We start from the raw sequence: 19,737 nt of genomic DNA, 5'->3' as shown, positions 1-19,737 counted from the left end.
TCAAGAAAAGGAATGGAAAATGGAGACTGTTCAGTCATGGAACTTAGAGGATTGTTTGTTACCTTTCCTGATTTTACACATGTATAGGCATACTTGGGTTTAGTGTGTAGAAGCAATGTTCTGTACATTTAGAATGTTTGATGTGCGTGTGTGGGTGTTGGTAGAGCGTAGACTCCCCCCACACCCAGCGCTGTTTACTTTTATACCTTTTAGAAATATTTGTTTTATAAATATTACAAAATTCAGATTGAGTTGAGGCCTCATTTAAAACAGCACTAACACCCATGATTGATTATTTGAAGTGTAAAATTAATTTCAGTTTTTAAAATGTTGTGGGTTTAACTCAAAACCCATTACATCAGTTGAGTCAAGTCAATGCCTCATCCTAAAATACCTGCAACTGAACTGACCTGCTGAAATGGCCAACTCTACAGGTATTTGTGAACCTTGCTTGTGAAAAGAACTTTCAGCTTTGTTAGAATCATAGGATAACTTGCCTGTGAATAAGTAGAAAGTTTGGATGTTTGCTTTTGATGTATTGGTCACCAATAACCCAGAAAGCAGGAATTTCTCTTGTCATGGTTGTGCTTTTAGATTTTCACAAGTATTGGATTTTCTTGTTGTTCTCTCCTTTTATGCAAATAGCACATCAAGACAACAGCAAGGTACCTGCCTTTGCATAAGGAAAAGAACAGGAACTTCTGTTTTACCAACTGTGGTTTAACTTATGTTGCCTAAGTAACTTACAGCAGAGCTATTTAAATTTTAGTTACATTTGGATAGGAAAAGAGAATGATCAATACATTTATCCTGATAAAAGAATATATATAATATATATATATATATGCTAAAATGGGGGGGAGGGGGGAAGCATTTCATGAAGGGAAAAGTAAAAGTGGCAAACTGGGGAGGAAAGCGAGTGCTGCACTTACTAATGGAATGAGGCAAACAAATGCTGGCAGTTGGCTAGTGAAGAGGAATCAGTTGTATTTAGCTTAGCAGAGCTCTCTAAAATAAAGGAAGCAGCTTATATTAAGCGCACGTCACAGGGATCAAAAGGATGACGATGCACAGGTAGCAGCTGCAGAATACTGCTGGGTCTAGTCATGCAGCTGCTGACAGAATTAGGTCAGCAGAACAGACTACAAAAATCAAGCTTTTTTCCCCTCAGTTTTCTCTCCCAGCATGAACCAAAGCCCGCTTTGCTGCGAGTCTCTCCAGTGGATAGGAGCGGCAGGAGCCCTGCCACCCGCCCCGCTGCCCTCAAGATGGCGCCGCGTCATTACCCTGTGGAGAGGGAGGGCGGCAGCCAGCCCTGGCGGGGAGCTCTCACCGCTGGCAGGACGCGGGCCGTGGCCTTCCAGCTCTGCTCGTGCTGCCGGGGAAACAGCACAGGTACGCCAAGAGGTGGGCGCTTCCACGAGCTGCTGTCATGGCAGAGTGCCACCACGCTCAGGGCTGCCCACTCCTGCCAAGCTCAGCCCTCGTGCTGGCGTGCCTGCAATGGCCTGACAGAAAACGTGCTTCAGCAAAGAGTGCAGAGGGTGATGTGTAGCTATTTGGGGGGCCCCTGATACCAAACAGAAAGGGCTTTCGTTACATCCTCCTCCTCTTGCTTGGCTTGGGAAAAATCTATTACATCCAGCATGTAAGTTGGAGACGTTAAATATATATATTTGACATTGCTACATGTGTTCTGAAGAAAGGTGATCTAGTTTAGGAAGAGCATTATCATACTGCACCTAGTGCCTGCATGCTCTGCAGTCCCAGGGGATGTTAAGGTCTGTGCTGTTTTGTTGTCTGTACCTCATCCAGGAGAAGGTGAGGTGTTTGTTATTCTGCAGGGGAACAAATCTGTGCTGCCATTCACAAATGGGTCTTAATGTTTTACGTAGTTTGCAAACAATTTAATCCTAAGTGCCAAATCCTACTCAAGCAGGATCCTTCCTCACACAAGGTTGGGGAGGACATAGGAGAAAGGAGTCAGAGCAGAAAGGCATCAGTAGTCCCAAGAGTATAAATGTTTTCAAGGATGAAATTGAAGTCACGATGAAGAAAAGTAGGGGACAGTTGAGCCTGTGCCACAGGCCCAAATCTGCAAGCCAATATAAAAACTTAATTATTCTCAAAAGAAGCGTGAGTAAGTGATTACAGAAGCATTCTGTGATCAGAAACATTCAGAGCATCAAAAAAAAGGACAAGGTAAATACATTGTTAATTCATAATGTAATGTTAAAAAAACAGAATGAAACTCAAGTTGGTAGTGTGAAACATTATCAGATCCTGAATTTGGGAGTGTACAAACAACACTCAAATCAAAGCTGTATCCTCACAGGAGCTTGTTGGTGGTAGTGGTAATTGCCCGTTTGTTGATTTAACTCACATCTGCATGCATGGGCTTGCAGCTGTTCACTGTCTCAGTAGTTGTGCTCCGTTCAGTCTCCAAAATCTACAAAGCCCTCATGGTTCAGCTGTGAATGAAGACTTTTTCCTTCTGCTCTCTCAGCTGCCATGCTGTAGAAATCAATAAGCACCAAGTACTACAACATGCAAATAACCCTGCTAGGTGGGGATGAAACCTTTTTTTTTTTTTTCCCACATTTCTGACAGAGAGGATTGATTGGCAATATTTTTCCTCTTAAAGATTGTGTCTTCCATATCTACAGAAAAACTACTGATCAAAAATCAGTTATGCTACTCAATGGTGTTACATGATGTGGTGAAGCCTACTGAAGACATTTACCACCACTGGAGCTCTCAAGTATGTCATTTTACATGCTGTGGGGCTACCCATTGAGTAGCAGACCAGACCATAACAGAATGGCCTGGGTTAAGACAACTTTTCCACACCAGGATTGATTGTCTTTCAACTGAGACAACTTTCTGGGTTGTATATAATCAGAAGACAGTGGGTATTAATAACACACAGGAGTTGACAAATATCTAAAGCGTCCTTCCTAGTTAAGGAAAGTGTTGTGAAACGTATTGTCTAACTCCTGGGGGCTTCTCTTTAACTGGAATGCAGTTCATACTTCCTAGCCTCAGTCAAATCCGTGGATGCTCTCTAATCAAGACAGCCTACCTAGATGTTATAATCACTAGCTGCTATATTTTTCCCTGAAATTCTTCACGCCCCCATCATTGTTGGGCTTCCCTTGCCTCCACTTCCCTTTGGTACCCTTTTCTCCAGGAGATGAACTGAAATCTGTTGTGTGTGCTTTACAGGAGAGACGGGCAGTGCGGGGCAGTGTCCTGTGTTATAATGCTATTTGTAGCCCCTCCTGCCCCAGGCAGAGCAGCTTCTGCTAGGCCAAACAGAAATCAGGAGATATGAAAGGATGTGAAGTGTTTTGAAACAAAGAATTGAGTGAATTAAGATTCTCATTTGAAATACTGTGAAGCAGATTGAGGGGAAGGCTGTGTCTAGAGGATGGGAGCAGCCCAGTACGAGGACAGGCTGAGAGAGCAGGGTCTGGAAAAGAGAAGGCTGAGGGGAGAGCTCCTCAGTGTGTAAACATCCGAGGGGGGGTGCCGAGGGGACGGAGCCGCTCTCTTTGCCACGGCTCCGGGCACAAGCTGAAGCCCCGGGGGTTCCTGCTCAACGGGAGGGGGCACTTCTGTACTGTGAGGTGACAGAGCGCCGGGACGGGCTGCCCGGACAGGCTGTGAGGTCTCCTAACTCTAAAGCTCTCCAAAACCCTCCTGGCTGCCCGCCTGCGCCCTCGCTTTCGGGGCTCCCCGCGGGAGGGGGCGCGGCCGGCAGCGCGACGGCGGCGCCTGACGGCCGGGCCGTAAAGGCGGGCGGGCGGCATGGGGAAGCGCGGCGGCGGCGGGAGGGCGGCGGCGGCGGCGGCTCTGGGCCTGAGCAAGAAGCAGAAAAAGCACCTGAAGGACTTCGGGGAGGAGCACCCCTTCCACGACAAGTGAGTGGGGGCCCCGGGGCGGCTGGGGGCCCCGAGAGGCGAGGGGAAGCCCTGCGGTAGGCTGCCCTGCTTGGCGGATCGATGTTCGGCACAGCATGTGGGCTCCTGCCCTGGGTTGCTGTGCTGCACGAAGGGGCTTGAAAAAAAACGCCCGAGCAGGTTTGGGACCCGGGTCTGCGGGAGGCAGCAGCCAGAGGATGCGCCTGGTACGCCCCAACCGCGGCTGCTGCCTGCTGCATCGTCTCCGGCTGAGCAGGCGCTCTCATCGCTGTGAGCTTATTATCCTGAGCCAAACGTCAGCCTTGCCAGCTCCAGGGAGCCCTCACGCTCTTGCCTAACTTTTATGATCCTTTAAAAGTTGTCCTGCAGCCCTTCCTTTCAGGTAGCTCTGGCCTGGCCTTTCTCCTCTGAGAAGAGAGGAGTAAATTTCCTTCTGAGCCTCGCCAGGTACAGTTTGTCCTGCAGGGTGTTCTTCACTTCGCACGTAGCTTTTACAGTGTTTATACTTTTGTGGGTATGTATATAAACAGCCTTCCGTTTAAAGACGGATTCTGCTTTAAAATACTTCTCTTTTTGATCATTTGTCCTCAGGCTTCATTTATAGGCCATATCAGCTGAGAGAGAAACCTCTCAGGGTGAGCACTGAGTCTGTTTTCTTAGGGACAATGGCGTGATGTGTGATGGTTTTAAGCTTTCTCTTAACTTCTCTAAGACTCATGTGATTCAACAATTTCTTCTCCCCCTCTTCTGTTTTTATACTGCACATAATAACATTGACAGAGTAAAATATTTCAATCCTTTTATTTTTTTTTCAGGGTTTCTGGAAGACTAGAAGCAACTCAGATCTGTGAACTGGTAATATATTTTTTTCTTCCTCACTTTCATCTTTGTGCACTTCAGTGGAGTGAAAGACTGAGCATTTTGTATTGTTTAGGCAGATTCAGTTCTGTCTCAGAAAAACTGCTTCTTAGGAGGAAAAAATGAACGATGAGTTGTTCTCTGTAGTGTCAGACTGAAAACCATGAGACATCAGAAACATCAGAAGAAGCAGGGTATAATATTGCTGTTCTTGTCTGGTTCTGTTTTGTTTCACATTACTTAATCATGGTGAAAAGTAAATGATGCTGTAAGTTGTTTTAATGATACTAATAAAGTTAGGGGTGCTTGAGTTAGGGGATGAGATGTTTTGTTTTCTGTTGAGTGAAGAAATTTCATGTTAATTCGAGCAAATGTTCATGCTCGTTCCCCTTCTTCAAATTGCCAATGCTTTAGTTTTCTTTCAGTTAACCTCTTTTATTGTCAGGTTAATTAAACGCTTCAGAGTTTCATTCTGGAGAAACAATGAGTTACACTGTCCACTTGTTTCCTTTAGCACTTACTGCATTAATGTTGTATATACTGAGTGCTCACCTTGGACTGAAAGAACCTAAAAAAGAAGCAAATGGTGCTTTGCTCGTACTTCTGGTTTCACTGTAATTGTGACTGTAACCAGGCACGTTGTGGATGGTTTGCTCAGGCCTGGGACAGAACTGGCTCTTAGAGTCTAGCTTGTTTGAAGCCTAGAGCTGAGCCAAACCTGACCAACTCCTCGGTGGATTTCTGTCAGCTGAAGGTTGTTTCCCTTACTTGAAACCTGGAAGCGTTTTCTGCTTGTATGTGTGCCCTTCTACAATTTTTGTTGTGTGCATGGTTTTCCTAGGAAAATCCAGAGCCGGTTTGTCTGTGGAGAACAAACGTACTGACTCAGCTGGGCCTAAAAGAACCAAATTTTGAGATGCTCAGACTCAAATCAGTGCAGAATGAGGAACTAGGGCCTAGGTCTACCAAGATGTTTTCAAAATCTAAACGGAGGTGTCCAGAATAACTATTTACGTAACATGGAGGTTTTTGAGAAGTCCCACTGCATCTGCATAGGGATAGAATGGGAAGAGGAATGTGTAGCGTGGGATCTAGAGGCGAGGGTGTTCATGTGCTGCATAATAGTGTTACTGTTTTCACTTTTAGTCTGACAACTCTGATAAATCGAGTGCAGAAAGCGACTCGGAGATTGAAGTGGAACCTGTCCCTGTGTACCACAAGCTACTGGCTACCCTGAAGACCTCTCCTGAGTCTGAAAGTGAGGACGAGGAAGAGGAAAGTGAATCAGAAGAGGCTGGTGAGAGCGAGGCGGAGTTGGGCAGCGAAGGCTCCCAGGAGCCCGAAGAAGAAGCTGGCGTTGAAGCAGACAAGGATGAAGTACCAGCCCAGGAGGAAGGTAGGTTGCCTTTTCCCTTACTCTGGTAAACGTTGCTTCAGTAAGAGGGTTTGAGCGATGCCTGTTCTTAGCCAAGATCACACTTGTTGGCTGGGTGCTCTGCTGGCTAGGGTCTCTGTTGCTCTGTTGCCTCTTGGTGGGTGGGAGCAGCAGCTGCTGGGGGGTTTTGCAGGGCGGGGGGTAGCTCTGCTCATTTTCCGGCAGGCAGCCCGCTGCTTCTCCCTCAGATGTTGTTTGTGCGGCAGCACAGGGGAAATCCACATGGAGCAGCATACCAGGGGTTCTCACCCACTCGCTGGGAGACGCAAGCTGTTCTCTCACACAGCATCTGGTTTGGCTGCTGCCACTGAGAGGAGAGAAAGGTTTGCCTCACAGCGGAGGAAAGTATATTTAAAATACAAAGAAACCTCCTCCCTTATGACAAGACAACCTCATTCATGAAGTCTGCAAAGAAATTCTGAGAGGAGTCAATTTTTCATTATTTTAAGTTGTTTTAGGTCATCAGAAACTAAAAGTTGTGTTTTCTGAATAGGTTATTCCATATATTTTCCCTGAGGAAACATGTTTTGTATTATTTAATGTTTGGCATGCTAGCCAGCCAAAGGTTATTTCTTTTTTTCCAAAATGTAAAATACAAAGCCCATTTTTATCTTTTTGCATACAGTATTTGGAGAAAAACTTTTTCTCCAAGTGAACAACGTAGGCAGCCAGAGGTAGCAATCAATAATAGCTTTCCCAGAAGATGATAACCTGTTGCTCTCTCTAACAAGTCACAGCTGAAGACACAGCAGAAGAGGCACTCGGACAGGAGCAGGATGATGGCGTGGATGCCTCTTGTGACCTAAGCCATGGAGCAATCGAGGAGTTCACTGATGTGAAACACGAATCTGAATTTAGCTTGGAAACCAATTTCATGGAAGAGGAGAGCGGAGGTTGCGATGCGGACAAGAAAGAGAACAATACTTCACGAGCCTTTTCACAAGGTAAAACGTAGTGTACTTTGCTTAGTGAGCTGCCTCTTGAGAAGCATCTGTACTGTGTAAATTATCAAATTCCTTAATGAGATGCTGTATAGCTTCTGAGTTCTCTGGCTGCGTGATTCATTGCGTTGCCCACGTGTGAGCCCATTGCATAAGGGACACTTAAAGCTAATGCGGGCGTGTAGACGAACCGCTCGTTTCCTGCAGCGCCTGTGGACAGGGATTTGTTTCTGCTGTGACTTGTAAAGCCTAAAATACCAGGAACTAGAAATGTGCATGGAGGGGGTTGTCTTCTTCTAATGTGTTAGTGGTAATTAAAAAAGCTGGTGCAATGTAAGGGGTCTTGCAAGCCTGCGCTTGAACGTGGAAGGTATTCTTGGCACGGATGGTGCTGGAGGTGGTCACACAACTGACCAGTGAGAGGATCCTTCACAGCTGGGTGGAGGTAGAGGAGAGGAGCCGAGGCAGGTACAGTAATCTAGATGACTGCTCAGGGCTCTTGGATTTTGAAGGTTGTGCAGAGCAGTCTGACTACCCCAGGATCAGGAAGACATGACAGCATCTGTGTGCTGTCTCCTGAGGGAGCTGCCCAGCATCTCGGTGCCGCAGTGCACCCATGGGTGAAGGCTGCGCCCCAGTGCTGGAGTCATCCCACCACGTGTAATACAAATAGCCGTGTGCACGGGTTTGTGATCTTTCAGTGCCTATGCCACACGCTGGCACTCGCAGAGCTCCTATTCATATTTCATGCTCTGTGGTTTTAATATCAGATGGCGTAGTTTGAGAGAGGGGAGTATGTTTGTAGCATCCCTAGTGATGCTGGCTTGTCATCTTAGAGCAGCAGCTGACATTAGATCTGGGAGGCAGCCTAGCTGATACATGAAATGTGGGGAAGCATGAAAGGGCCGTGTGATAGAAGAAACAGCTCCTTCTTGTTACCATGAGAATATTACTTAGGCCGTTGGCGTTGCGTTTTAATGAGAACCACAGCTCTCCAACTGCATGCCAAGTATCCTAACAGCTTTCTTCAACCTATAAATGATGCACTACTTTTCAGTGGGTTGCTGTAGCTCGGGAGTGGCTTTGTAATCTGTTACAGAAGATCTTATATGCCTAAGATAGCAGAAAGTGAATGAATCTCTCCTCGGGTCCTGGGATGACTAGAATTTCTGAAAATGCTTCGTTGTCTTTCCTCTTCTTAATTTGACAATTGGGGGAATTGGTAGGACTTACTGAAGAGAGAGCCCCTGCTACAATTAAACGATAGCCGTGCGATTGCATTGCTGGGAACATAGATTAGGTGGCAGTATGTCCTGATTAGCGAATGGCTTGACTTTTGCTGGATAACTTGGGCTAGATATCCTCTGGCAAGCACTAGTGTCCTCTAATTGCTCTTCCTCATGCAGTGAGTGCTACTGTGCTGCAAGCAGTATGTGGGGTTTGGTTTTCAAAATAAGCTTTGCATATTAATTGTTAATTGTGCATCCCTGAGTCTTTGCATATAATATGATGTTACAGTTTCCTGCCTCCCTCTGCTTTCCGAAAAGAAATGCTGATTAGATAAATTGTACTTTTGTTCACTTTTGGCAATTCTTGCCTTCCTTCACCCAGATCTCCTTCTCTTTCTGTGCTTTATCAGTGTGTTCCTATCAGTGCCCGGAGATGCAGAGCCCTCGGCAGTAAGCTCACTTGGGTCTTTGCTGTTGACAGCCTATTTCACCTGCAAGGAGCAGAAATGCTAACTGATGTTTATCGGTATCAGAGCCTCAAGCAGAAAACTGCCACAGTCTTTTCTACTACATATTGCTTTCCTGTCCAACATTTGTTTTGTGACTGAAAGTCCTAGCGCTTCCATAAGTGCTTCGTTTTCTTTCTCTGCTTCCCTCCCTTTTTTTTTTTTTTTTTTAGGCAATCTGTCAAATCTGTTCTCTGTGTTTTTGTAGAGAGAATTTGACATCCTTTTTCGCATCTCTGGTGCTTTGAAATAACTAGTTTTAGCTGTGGTGTTGGCCAGCACAGAAACTGTTCGTGTCATTTGCAAATCCGTTCTGAAATTTGATTCTGGTATTAGCTACAACAGTTCTCAAAACTCTTTGTTGTTGTTGTTACACATAGATCCATTTAAACAGCACATGGACAAAGAACTTGAAGAAAAAGAAGTAGAAAAAATGTCTACGCTTTCTAAAACTTCAAGTCAAATCAAGGTAACATTGTCCTGTAGCAATTCAATGCTCCAAAAGATGCTGAGATAAAAATAATGTATTGTATACAAGTGCAGTAGATTTGTATTATTGTTGGCTCTGGAATTGTCAAGGTTTTGTCACTGCATTGTTGCTGAAGTGTTTTCTTCTTAGCTTAATGCTGAGCAAGAGTTGAAATGTAACATCTGCTGTTACATCGGCGGGTGGTGACATGCCTGAAAAAAGAGTTTTAGAGTTTAGTTTATAATCCTGAGATCAGAGGTGTGTGCTCGTGGCGCTGGGTGGGAACAGGACTGGTCTCTGTGTAGTAACAGCAGGATGCCAGAGACGTGCTCTGCAACTGAATTTGTGAGGTGACCCTTTGCAGTCTTACAAGTACTTGTGATGCCCACTCATGTTCTTGTTCAAGACACTTTTATCTCCGTACACGTTCACAAGCAGGTAAAGGTGGGTTTTAACCCATTTGTTAATACTGGAAGTAATGTGTGAATTACAGTACCAGAAAACCACCTCAGTGCTTGAAGCAGAATACTGGTTTTCAAAATAGTCATTTTTAGACAAACCTTTGCTTCTTAACTTTTTCACATCTGATTTCGTTTTGGAGGGTTGCCCTGCATTCTGGTCAGCCATATGCTGGGTGACATTTGTTGGAAGAGATCCAACAGTCAGTCAGGGAGCAAGCTGTGACTTTTTGTAGTTTTTTTTTTTTTGAATATGGTGGCCAAAAATACCAATGCCACCTAAAGCAATGTATGATGCATCTTTACTTAATTGGGTGTAGCAACATTATGGAAACAGAATGGGACAACTTGTGTGGCAGGAGGCTTAGAGCTTTCCCGATGCACTGAAAGGTTTCACCCTTCAAAAGCAGTGCACACCTCAGCGTGGCTGATCTGTAAACGTGGTTGAGCTCCAGGGCTGGCAGAAATGACATCCTTCTTCTTCCTCAGTTTTCTCATTGGCAAAATGAGGACAGTTGTAGCCACGTCACTGCAAAGTACATCCAGGTCTAGTGAGCTCAAGTTTATTGTTATTTTCTGGGGTAGATACTAAGGAAGAGATTGCTTGTCGGGGAAAAAAAGGTGTCAGCTTGTATTATGAGAAGGTAGTTCCTCAAATTTCATGAACCTAATTAAACTCTCAGTTGTGGTGATGTACTTCTGTGCTTTTAGCTGTACCAAGTTTGGTATATTTGACTCTTCCTTTTATGTATCAATCTATATATATATTTTTTTTTTCCTTCAGTGGCCGAGGCTGGGTCAGTTAACTTTTTCTTCCACTTTGGAGAAAAATACAACTTTAAAACCAGACAAAGAATTTGATGTGAAGCAGCTTCATCTTCATAAGCCTTTAGAATCCACGTGGCCAAAAGTGAATAAGCAGTTCCTGTCGCCAACGACCAAACCGAGCGATCCCTCTTTTACCCCCTTACAAAGAGAGCTCCTCTCTATCATGAATGCCTACAAGGACTTGTTCTATCCAGAAAGAAATGCTTTAACGAATGGAGAGGAAATCCGGCACGCGTACTGCTTGCACGCCTTGAACCATGTCCTGAAGGCGAACGCCCAGGTGCTCAGCAACAACGCCAAGAAGAGAGACCAGAAGCCAGGGACGGACAGCGATGACTACAGGGACCAGGGGCTCACCAGGCCTAAGGTAAGAGAGCTTCATAGATGTGGTTCCCCTGCCCACCCCGCGTGCTCGGTCAGGCTGTGTAAACATCCTGCTGCCCTGTTACGTGACGGATTCCTAGGCATGCGCCTTTCTGCAGCCCTTGGCCATGCCTGGGAGTCGTCTGCGGGGCAGATACCTCGGGAGAAGCAGAGAGCACAAGTTTCAGCCAGCCTGTTCCTGTGCCCATTGCAGTCTGCAGAGCTGGACTGAAACAAAACCCAAAGAGGGGTTGGGAGAACAGAAAAATGTGTTTAACCATGCCCTGTAATCATACCCTCTGTGTGAGATGGAAAACCGCACTGCTCTGCTGGCCAGTCTGTGTCCAAAAGGACGCTGTGTCCCAGCACATCCTCTTTCCTTGCTGCATGTCAGAATCTGGCTTGTTCTGCTTCCATGTGGACCCATCTGGGCCTGCCTTTCCTCAGAGATGCTAACTGGTGACATGCCATAAGGAAGTCACAAGCTAGGGGCCTCTTCCAGTGTAGATGTGTGTGCCTTGACTTAGGGCACAGGCCTATCTGTCAGATCAGGTTTTGTCACGTAGGCAGAGATGGTTGGTGATTGTACTGGGGAAGGGGGCAGAGGTTTTGTTTTGACTGTTGGGAAGCCCAGTGGGGGCAGATCCAAGTCAAAATCATTACATATTTTATGAGTTGTTCTGTTGTAACTGTTGATCTGTGCAGGTGCTGATGATAGTGCCCTTCCGGGAATGTGCTTTGAGAATTGTGCACATTCTCATCAGTCTTCTTGAAGTGAACGACAAAAGAAAAATAGATGTAAGTAATAAAAAGCGCTTCAAGGGAGAGTTTGGCTCTGACCCAGAAGAGAGGCCCCCCAATCTGAAAAGACCTGAAGATTATGAAGCTGTCTTCGCTGGCAACATTGATGACCATTTCAGAATTGGTAATGACCTACAGAACCGATGACTTTAGCTTGTAAAGCAGGGGGAGGTAATCTAACAGGTGTTCGCTAAATGTCTGGGAGTCATCAGGGCTGGTGGGACTTTAGATTCTGAGGTATTTATGCTGGTTTTTGTATCGGCAACTTGAATATTTCTGAAAATATTCTGTGCCTTACCACAAAAAAGGAAGAGAAAATGCAGAGGTAGTGATTTTCACATCAAGTTCAGAGTCGCTTAAAATACACTGAGTGCTTTTTTGTGGCAGGGTTGCCCACACCTCATTATAGAGGATAGTCATGATTTATGCAGCAAAATCTTTCATTTTATTAAAAAAAAAATCATCTCAAGTTAGCAGTTATTCACAGTTTATCTATAAATCAGTAACAGTGGGAACAAAATTAAAGCTCAGTACTAAGCAAAGCAGTTCTCTGCTGTATTGCACATGGCCTTCATGAATGCAAAGGGATGGCCAGCAGGTAGGATTGTTGGACAAGCAGCAAATTTAAGACTATTTCATAACATAATGTCATGCTGTTGTAGTAACTCAGTGTGCAGGGAATTAGTTCAGTTCCTGGAGCTGCCACAGTGAGTAGGCAGTTTTTCTAACTTAGCTTGACAGATAAGAGGCTCTTGAAATTATTGCCCCTTGAAAGATAAATTGGCATCCCAAGAGATTTAACGATACAGTGGAAGATGCAAGAACGACTGAGTGGGAACTACTTGCTTCCCCAGTGAATATCTATCTTGCTGAGAACATCTTACTTTTTGTAGCAAAATAATTTTCCTTTCAACTCTCTCCTGTACTACAGCCTGTTTGATCCACTTACTAGGTGTGAAAAAATGCTTGAAGAAACTTTCAGTGCTGTTACTTGCAGAAGCAAGTCAGAGAAGCAGCATAATTATTCTTTCTTAGTGTGCTTCACACCCTGTTACTTCAGAGCTAAGATGTAATTTAAATCGTGTTTGTTATGCCTTACTAAAACCCACCCTTTCACATCTTTAAACCAAAGATGACTTACAGTTGTTAAACTGTGTATGTGATGACATGTTTTGATGAAAAGTGGTGCTTTCTTCCTGGAAATCCAACCAGTTGTGCCTTTTATTTCATTTTATCATCAGGTTAAAATAGATAGCAGGAGAGGTCCCTGGAATTCTTGAAAGCATCTTAAAGAGCCTTCAGCTGTAGCTGTGGTCGCTGTCATCACGCAGATAGGGAGAGAAGCTGAAGAGACCCCTGTGCTGGGCAGCCTCTGGTTGAACCATTTGAACACGGTCCAGATCTGGATTTTAAGATCAGAAAACTGTATGTTGCCCAGTAGCTATGGCACAAGTAATAGACTCCTTTGATTCCTTCCTTTTCCCCTCTGTAGCACGAGAGGTGATGCATGAGCTAATCTGTCCTGCACACTGCAGCATGCATCTTGAGAAGCCAGGTACCTGGCAGTAGTGCAGCACTGTTGGTGCTTGCAGCCTCTGTAAGGTGCTAAGCCTTGTCCTTGGCATTTTAGTAGCAACTGAAGCAGTCCTGTGAATGAAAGCAGTCTATAGTCAAGAGGTCCATACTGAATCTTGCATGACAGATTAAGGTAACTCTTACTAAAGCATGTAATGGCAGAGACCGAAGCCCAGAGATTAGGGTAAAGGGAACAGTTAATCATTTCTGCTTTTGTGTTCCTGAATCTTTTTAGCCTTCCCTTTTTTTTTTTTCTTAACAGAAAATCAGGAGAAATGTGTTTCAGTTCAAAAATGTTGTTCAAGCTAAGAAAAATCTGGGGAAAAAAAAACAACTTCCAAAAGAGTTTGCAGAACTTCATGAAAATCTGCTGAAGGCTGTGGAATGGGGGTGGGGTGGATAAGCACATTTTCAGGAAAGTTTCAGCCAGATTGATTTGTCCAGATCTAATCACTAGCATGTGCTAAGGGAGAAGGAACGTAGGAGTTACTGGTACAGAGCCGTCGGGAAGAAAACGGTTGATAATTGACCTTGACTAAGAAAATGCTGTTTGCTGTCGGACAGGGGTTGCGATTCTGCAGAAGAGTATGAGATTGTATGCACCATTTTACTCATCGGACATCATCATTGCCTCTCCCCTGGGCATGAGGACTGTCATTGGCGCAGAGGGGGAGAAGAAGAGAGATTTCGATTTTCTGTCGTCAATAGAAATGCTCATAATTGATCAAGCAGATATTTACCTGATGCAGAATTGGGAACATGTTCTGGTGCGTTTTCCATAATTTTTTTTTCAGTTGCACTGTGTCTTGTTAGTCTGATTGCAACTTATTTTTAACAATGAACAGTTTTACTTTTTTTTCTAACTAGACACATATGCTTGTTCCTTTTCTCTCCTTCACCCTGCTGTTTATTTTTCTTACACTACGAAAGATTTTCCTACAGCTTTTGGTAGTATTCAGTAATTGTTCTGAGTGAACCTTACTATTTGGTGCTTTAGTGGTGTGTGTCATCAAAAGTTTTTTGCTTGTTTTTTGGGGGAGTTTTAATTGTCTTGCAGGATGCAATAAGGATGATTCCTTTAATCACATCTGGGAGAAAATCTGCCAGTTGTCTGACTGCCTGGTGTCTGTCAGACTGCAGCCGTGTGAGGAATTTGTGCAATCTATTTGAGGTTCCCCCAGAAAGCAATGGATACTGGTGCTTGTCTCCGCTGACTGCAGAAATATTAACCAGTAGTCATGTCCTAAGCTAAGCAGTCTAAAGCTTTTCATGTATGGATAGCAAAAATATAGCTGTAGGATTGTGGTTAATTTGTGCTAGTACCCGTACTTTATGGCTTTTGGTTAATAAAAGTTTTCAAGATTGAAAGGTTGAGGATTGGTTTTTTTTGTTTGTTTGTTTCACATGGAAGCACCTTAGAGGTTTTTTGGCCTGACATTGCAACAGCGTGATGCTACTGTACGTTTGGAATGAGCCCAGAAGGCATCTTGCTTCCTGGTGAGGCCCAGGAGCCTACACAATACTCACAGAATGTGTGCTGGAGCCTGTTCTCTCTTTTGCTTTTGGGTGCAGCTGCCTGCCATGGAGCAGCGGTAATACTGGTCCGAAGCATCATTTAGTGAGGCCAAACTGGGGTGAATTTCGTGGCTGGAACCCAGGCTGGTGCTGAATGCAGCAGGGACTGCAGTTGGGCTGCTTCTGGCTTAGAAACCGTGGGCCCATTTACGTCAGTACAGACAGACAGATCCATTAGACGTGCCCTGTGGGAGAAGCAGCAAAGGCTGCTGTTACTGATGACTTAAGAGATGGTATTTCTAAGTTCTGTGGAATGAAATTTTTAAAGTACTCTTGATATGGTCAATAAACTCCAAACAGCTGTGTCTTGGGAGATCACCACTGTTAAATTCCGTGCTTTCTTGCTCATCCCTGCCCACTTTTTGCTGCAGTTAAGGCTCGTGCAGTCTGGGTGCAGTGATATCAGTCTGCAGTGATGTGTTTCTGTCTCTGTGTAGCACCTGATGAAGCACATTAACCTGCTGCCTTTGGAATCCCATGGGGTTGACTTCTCCCGAGTGCGAATGCTGAGTCTCAACAACTGGTCCAAGTACTACCGTCAGACGCTGCTGTTCAGTGCTCTTCAAGATCCCCAGATTAACTCCATCTTCAACAAACACTGCTTCAATTATACAGGGCAGGTGAGTTCACAGATGAGCTCAAGACTTTTTAGGCATAACGGAGGGGGAGTAGAAGAGGAAAACCCAATGTGTGGAAAAACTGTATTTTAGTTGTAAAAGTCTGTGTGCCAGTAATTCCATTATCAAAGTGTTTCAGTCCGAGTCTGCATGATACTGCATGACAATATCTAATGCTGTGCCAAAGCCATAAAAAGATGCTCTTCTTGCAGCAGTACTTGATCCTTTTGTTTCATGTTTGAAATTAGGTTTTATTTTTTCTTAATCTGATGCAGATTATCTTGTTCTATTGAATCTGTTGTCAAACCAAGGGTTCAACATCTTCTGTTTTTGATTCCTGCTATGTCTGAAGCACAAGCAGCTATTTGAAAGAAAAAGTAAAAATCTGAGTTGTCCATCTCTCAAATTATTGAAAGGCAGGACATAAGCAGCTGTTGTGCAGCTTGGTTAAGTATATGGGAATGTATTTTGGTATTGGAGCTTGCTTAAAATCAGCCTTGTGCACTGCTCGCAGATGTGAGTTGCTAGCAGAAGGCTGGCTGGGGTGTGGCTGCGTTGAGATGCTGCTTCCCTGAGCATCCTGCTTTGTTCCCACAGGTGGCTGTCCGCAACGTACCGCTCATTGGCTCCATTAGCCGTGTTGTTGTCCAGCTCCCTCATGTTTTTCGGAGGATAGAAGCTGAAAACTTAACTTCCGTGATAGATACAAGGTACTCTGTGTTCCAAACCGTTTTGCTGTGCCCTCGTGACCACAACTTCAGATTTAGTTGAGTGTATTGCTTCCTGCAGAGTGTAGGGCCAGGGGGATTTCTCAATAGAAATGTGCCTTCGTGGGCCTTCTGACATGGGCTGGACTCTGCACAGCTTTAAGGGAATGTGGAAGTTCTTGTCTAAGGCACTGGAGAATAAAACATGGAAAGTAATACCGGTCTCTACCATACCTGTATAGAGCTGATGAAGCTTTAGACCATTATCTTCTACAAGTGTAGATATCCTAAGTTTAAAGAAGGAAATATATAGTTAAAATGTTCAGTAGTCTGTTGTGTCTGATGATATTCCTGTCTGAGGTTATATCAGCATTGGAAAACAGGTGTTAACTCTGATTAAAACATGCATGCTTTCTTAACTTAGGTTTCAGTTTTTCATCGACAAGGTTTTGCCCGAGTACCGTGATGCCATCATGTCACACACGCTCATTTATGTTCCATCTTATTTTGACTACGTGCGTCTTCGAAATTACTTCAAGAAAGAGGACCTGAATTTTGCTCACATTTGTGAATACACTAAAAAGGGTGGCATCTGCAGAGCACGGCGCTTCTTTCTCGAGGGAGAGAAGCAGTTCTTACTGCTCACTGAGCGCTTCCACTTTTACAAAAGGTGAATTGGGAATTCCACTTTTACAAAAGAGGCCTGAGTCTTCCTGTGGGTTGCATGTGTACTGTTTTGGAAGTGTAGTGACCTTAGTCATAGATGGGCTATAGTGCTTTTTGAACTTGTTTGATCTTCCTAAGGAGTTCTTTGAGTGATATAAGAGCTTCTCAGTTTACTTGAAAAACTTCTGCATGCTGCCATGGTCCCTTGCAGAACTTCTAATGCTTTGGTATGCACAGGACTTTATTCAGCAAGGTACGTGCTGCCAAGTTCCACTGATGTTGAGAGAGGATGATACATCTTGCAAAATGGGGTTCGCTGTGCCTTTTATTAGTGCTCATCTGAGCCACTGTAACTACATAAAATTCTGGAAAAGGTTATGCAATTAGTTCAATAATTCAATATAGCAGGCTGAGGCCAAAGGAAAAATCTGCTGCATCCTGACTGGAGCTGGTCGGAAGTTCCTGATGGAACAGGTTTTGCTATTAGCAGAAGATATTTTGGCAAATATATAAAAAAAAAAAAAAATAAATCACGAGTATCAGTGCGATCAGACTTTACTATCTTAGAATCTAAGCCAAAGAGGCTGAATACTGCAAAATTGGTAGTGGGCTGTACTTCAGAGGAAGTCACAGTGCCTGGCAGCATTAGACCTCCCTTAATTCCACACCCATGGCAAGTTTAGTCGTCAGTTTGTGATACAGGGTTTGCAGAGTTGAGCTGAAGTGCATTGAAGATAGTGGAAATTGGAGGAAGGGAGATGGGATTGGTAACATGCACACTTGGTACAAAATTCCGACAAAGTTACTTTACTTTTTTTTTTTCTCCTACAGGTATACAATAAAAGGTATTAGGAACCTCATTTTCTATGAGTTACCAACCTACTCCCACTTCTACAGTGAGATTTGCAATATGATGAAGGCCACAGACAGTGGAGTGGATGCTACGTGGACCTGTACTGTGCTGTACTCCAAGTATGATGCTCAGAAATTGGCTGCAGTGGTTGGCATAGATCGCACAGCTCAAATGCTTCAGTCCAAGAAAAATGTGCACCTCTTTGTTACAGGAGAAAATGATTAAGTGATACTGCAGGCAAGACAAATCGATGGACCTGGTTTTTACTCCTAATGCACTTTTTGATGTTGCATTTTAGAAATGTTTTAAACTTTTTAGTCCCTTTTACTAAGTTCTGCTGAAATTATTCATGCAGTATGAAATTTTATGTTTCAGTTCTCTGTCCAACAAGAAACAAAGGATGTCATTCAAGGTTGTGGGGTTTCTTCTGTATAAAACGAAAATCAATCCAGGGTTATCACTATTCTTGTATAGCGGAAAACTCACTCTTCAGTAAAAATTGGTGGTGTGATCTGCTGGATCACAATCCAAACCTTTGGATTGGATTGTTCCACTTAATTTTCTGGTGCAAACTCCTTCTTTTATCAAAGGCAACTTTTTCATTTAATCTAGGTAAAAAACTGTGCCCAAGTATGAAGGCAGTCATTATTTTTTAAGCCTCGGTAAGAGAGGTGCAGGCAAAGCCACTTCAGCACAAGGACACTGAATGAGAGCTGAACTTGCTGGGGTAGGAGCTGAGGTTCTGTATTTTTTCCAGAGTGACCTAAATATTTGTCTGCTATTTACAACCCTCCCTTCAGCACCCTGGCCTGTCAGTTTTACCAGATATTTTTTTATTTTTATTTTTTCTGAAGGAAAAATCAGAGTTGAATTTGGCAGGCAGAAAAGCCAAGCTAAGCCCCATGACTACCAAAGCAGTCTTGTGGAGTACAAAACCCTGTGGTGCAGTTGCAAATACCTGTGTTCTCCCATCTTGCACCGTGGGTGGGTTTTGCTTTTTGTTTTCTTTAAATCTGCTGCTCTTAATAGTTGCTTATGGAAGTGTCATGGTGCTGCTGCTTTTCTTCTACTTCTAGGAAGCTAAGTGTAATGTAAAAGGAGCTAAATGTAGAGAGATTGGGTTTTGTAAGCCTGTGTTAAGACTGTGGGAAGACTGTTCTGTAGAGGGGCAGGTGAGTCCTGTGCAAGCCCAAATGCAGGAGGGAAACATCCATGCTGAGATGAGACTTGAAGGAATTCTCGTCTAGGAAGCTTAAATAAGTAAACCAAAGTGAAATAAACTCTGTCAGTGACTGCACAGGCATATTATTTTAGCCAATTTTTTATCGTATTTTTTATTCCTGTATTTCTCAGAGGCTGTGAACATAAGTAGTTAATTGACGTTCTGAAATCATTTAGCAGACACACCAACCCATGCAGTTTCTTGCTTTTCATTTGAAGTGATGATTTCTGTTAACTTTAAGTACCTCTGCCATAGCACACAAGAGTTAAGAGCCAGCCAAAGCAGAGCTCCTGGGAACATCTGTCTGCTGTGCAGCAGAGACAGCCAGAGCAGCACTGAGGATGCTTCTTGTATGGCGTAGGCTTTATGTGGGAGAATTGTGGATGTGCATATAAAAGCAGGCACACAAAACAGGATTAAGGCATTTTCTTCCTACACCGGATGTGCTTAGCACAGATGAATAGCTGACCTCTGAGAAAGCTAAAGTGGGATAGCTACTTAGGGAGATAAAATGATGCAGTGCACCTACTGCTTAAAGAAACAGCAAGAGTATTGTTCCAGAGCCTACGCGAGGATTTTTCTGTTCTTGCTGAAGCTAAGAGCAAAGTGCCTCGGTGGGAGTGGGGCCAAACTGTAGTTTGAGATCCTCATAACTTTTCTAGTGACTACCTATTTTATTCCTAAGACAAGTGTACTTTGATATTTGAGGTG

General features: G+C 44.0%; 1 protein-coding gene across 1 annotated transcript; it reads left to right on the top strand.

Moving 5' to 3' along the window:
• Nucleotides 1-3,765: 3,765 nt before the first annotated feature.
• On the top strand, nucleotides 3,766-18,316 carry UTP25 (UTP25 small subunit processome component). Its single transcript, XM_068676185.1, has 12 exons — nucleotides 3,766-3,923; nucleotides 4,739-4,778; nucleotides 5,928-6,177; nucleotides 6,948-7,160; nucleotides 9,273-9,361; nucleotides 10,604-11,014; nucleotides 11,716-11,935; nucleotides 13,951-14,153; nucleotides 15,399-15,581; nucleotides 16,176-16,288; nucleotides 16,710-16,955; nucleotides 17,783-18,316. Exons 1-12 carry the CDS (start codon nucleotides 3,811-3,813, stop codon nucleotides 18,027-18,029), a joined length of 2,328 nt encoding a protein of 775 aa, XP_068532286.1. The 5' UTR covers nucleotides 3,766-3,810; the 3' UTR covers nucleotides 18,030-18,316.
• The last annotated feature ends 1,421 nt before the right edge of the window (nucleotides 18,317-19,737 follow it).

The sequence above is a fragment of the Anas acuta genome, chromosome 3 (genome assembly GCF_963932015.1).
Source record: "Anas acuta chromosome 3, bAnaAcu1.1, whole genome shotgun sequence".
NCBI classification, from domain to species: domain Eukaryota; kingdom Metazoa; phylum Chordata; class Aves; order Anseriformes; family Anatidae; genus Anas; species Anas acuta.
This window is presented reverse-complemented; position numbering and strand designations above follow the sequence as displayed.

What these genes read in the sequence shown, in the direction of transcription:
- UTP25 (XM_068676185.1), top strand. Translation starts at nt 3,811, where the DNA reads ATGGGGAAGCGCGGCGGCGGCGGGAGGGCGGCGGCGGCGGCGGCTCTG. An exon ending in TTCACGAGCCTTTTCACAAG is followed by an intron (nt 7,161 to 9,272) that starts GTAAAACGTAGT and finishes TGTTACACATAG; the next exon opens with ATCCATTTAAACAGCACATG. An exon ending in AGAATTGGGAACATGTTCTG is followed by an intron (nt 14,154 to 15,398) that starts GTGCGTTTTCCA and finishes GTCTCTGTGTAG; the next exon opens with CACCTGATGAAGCACATTAA.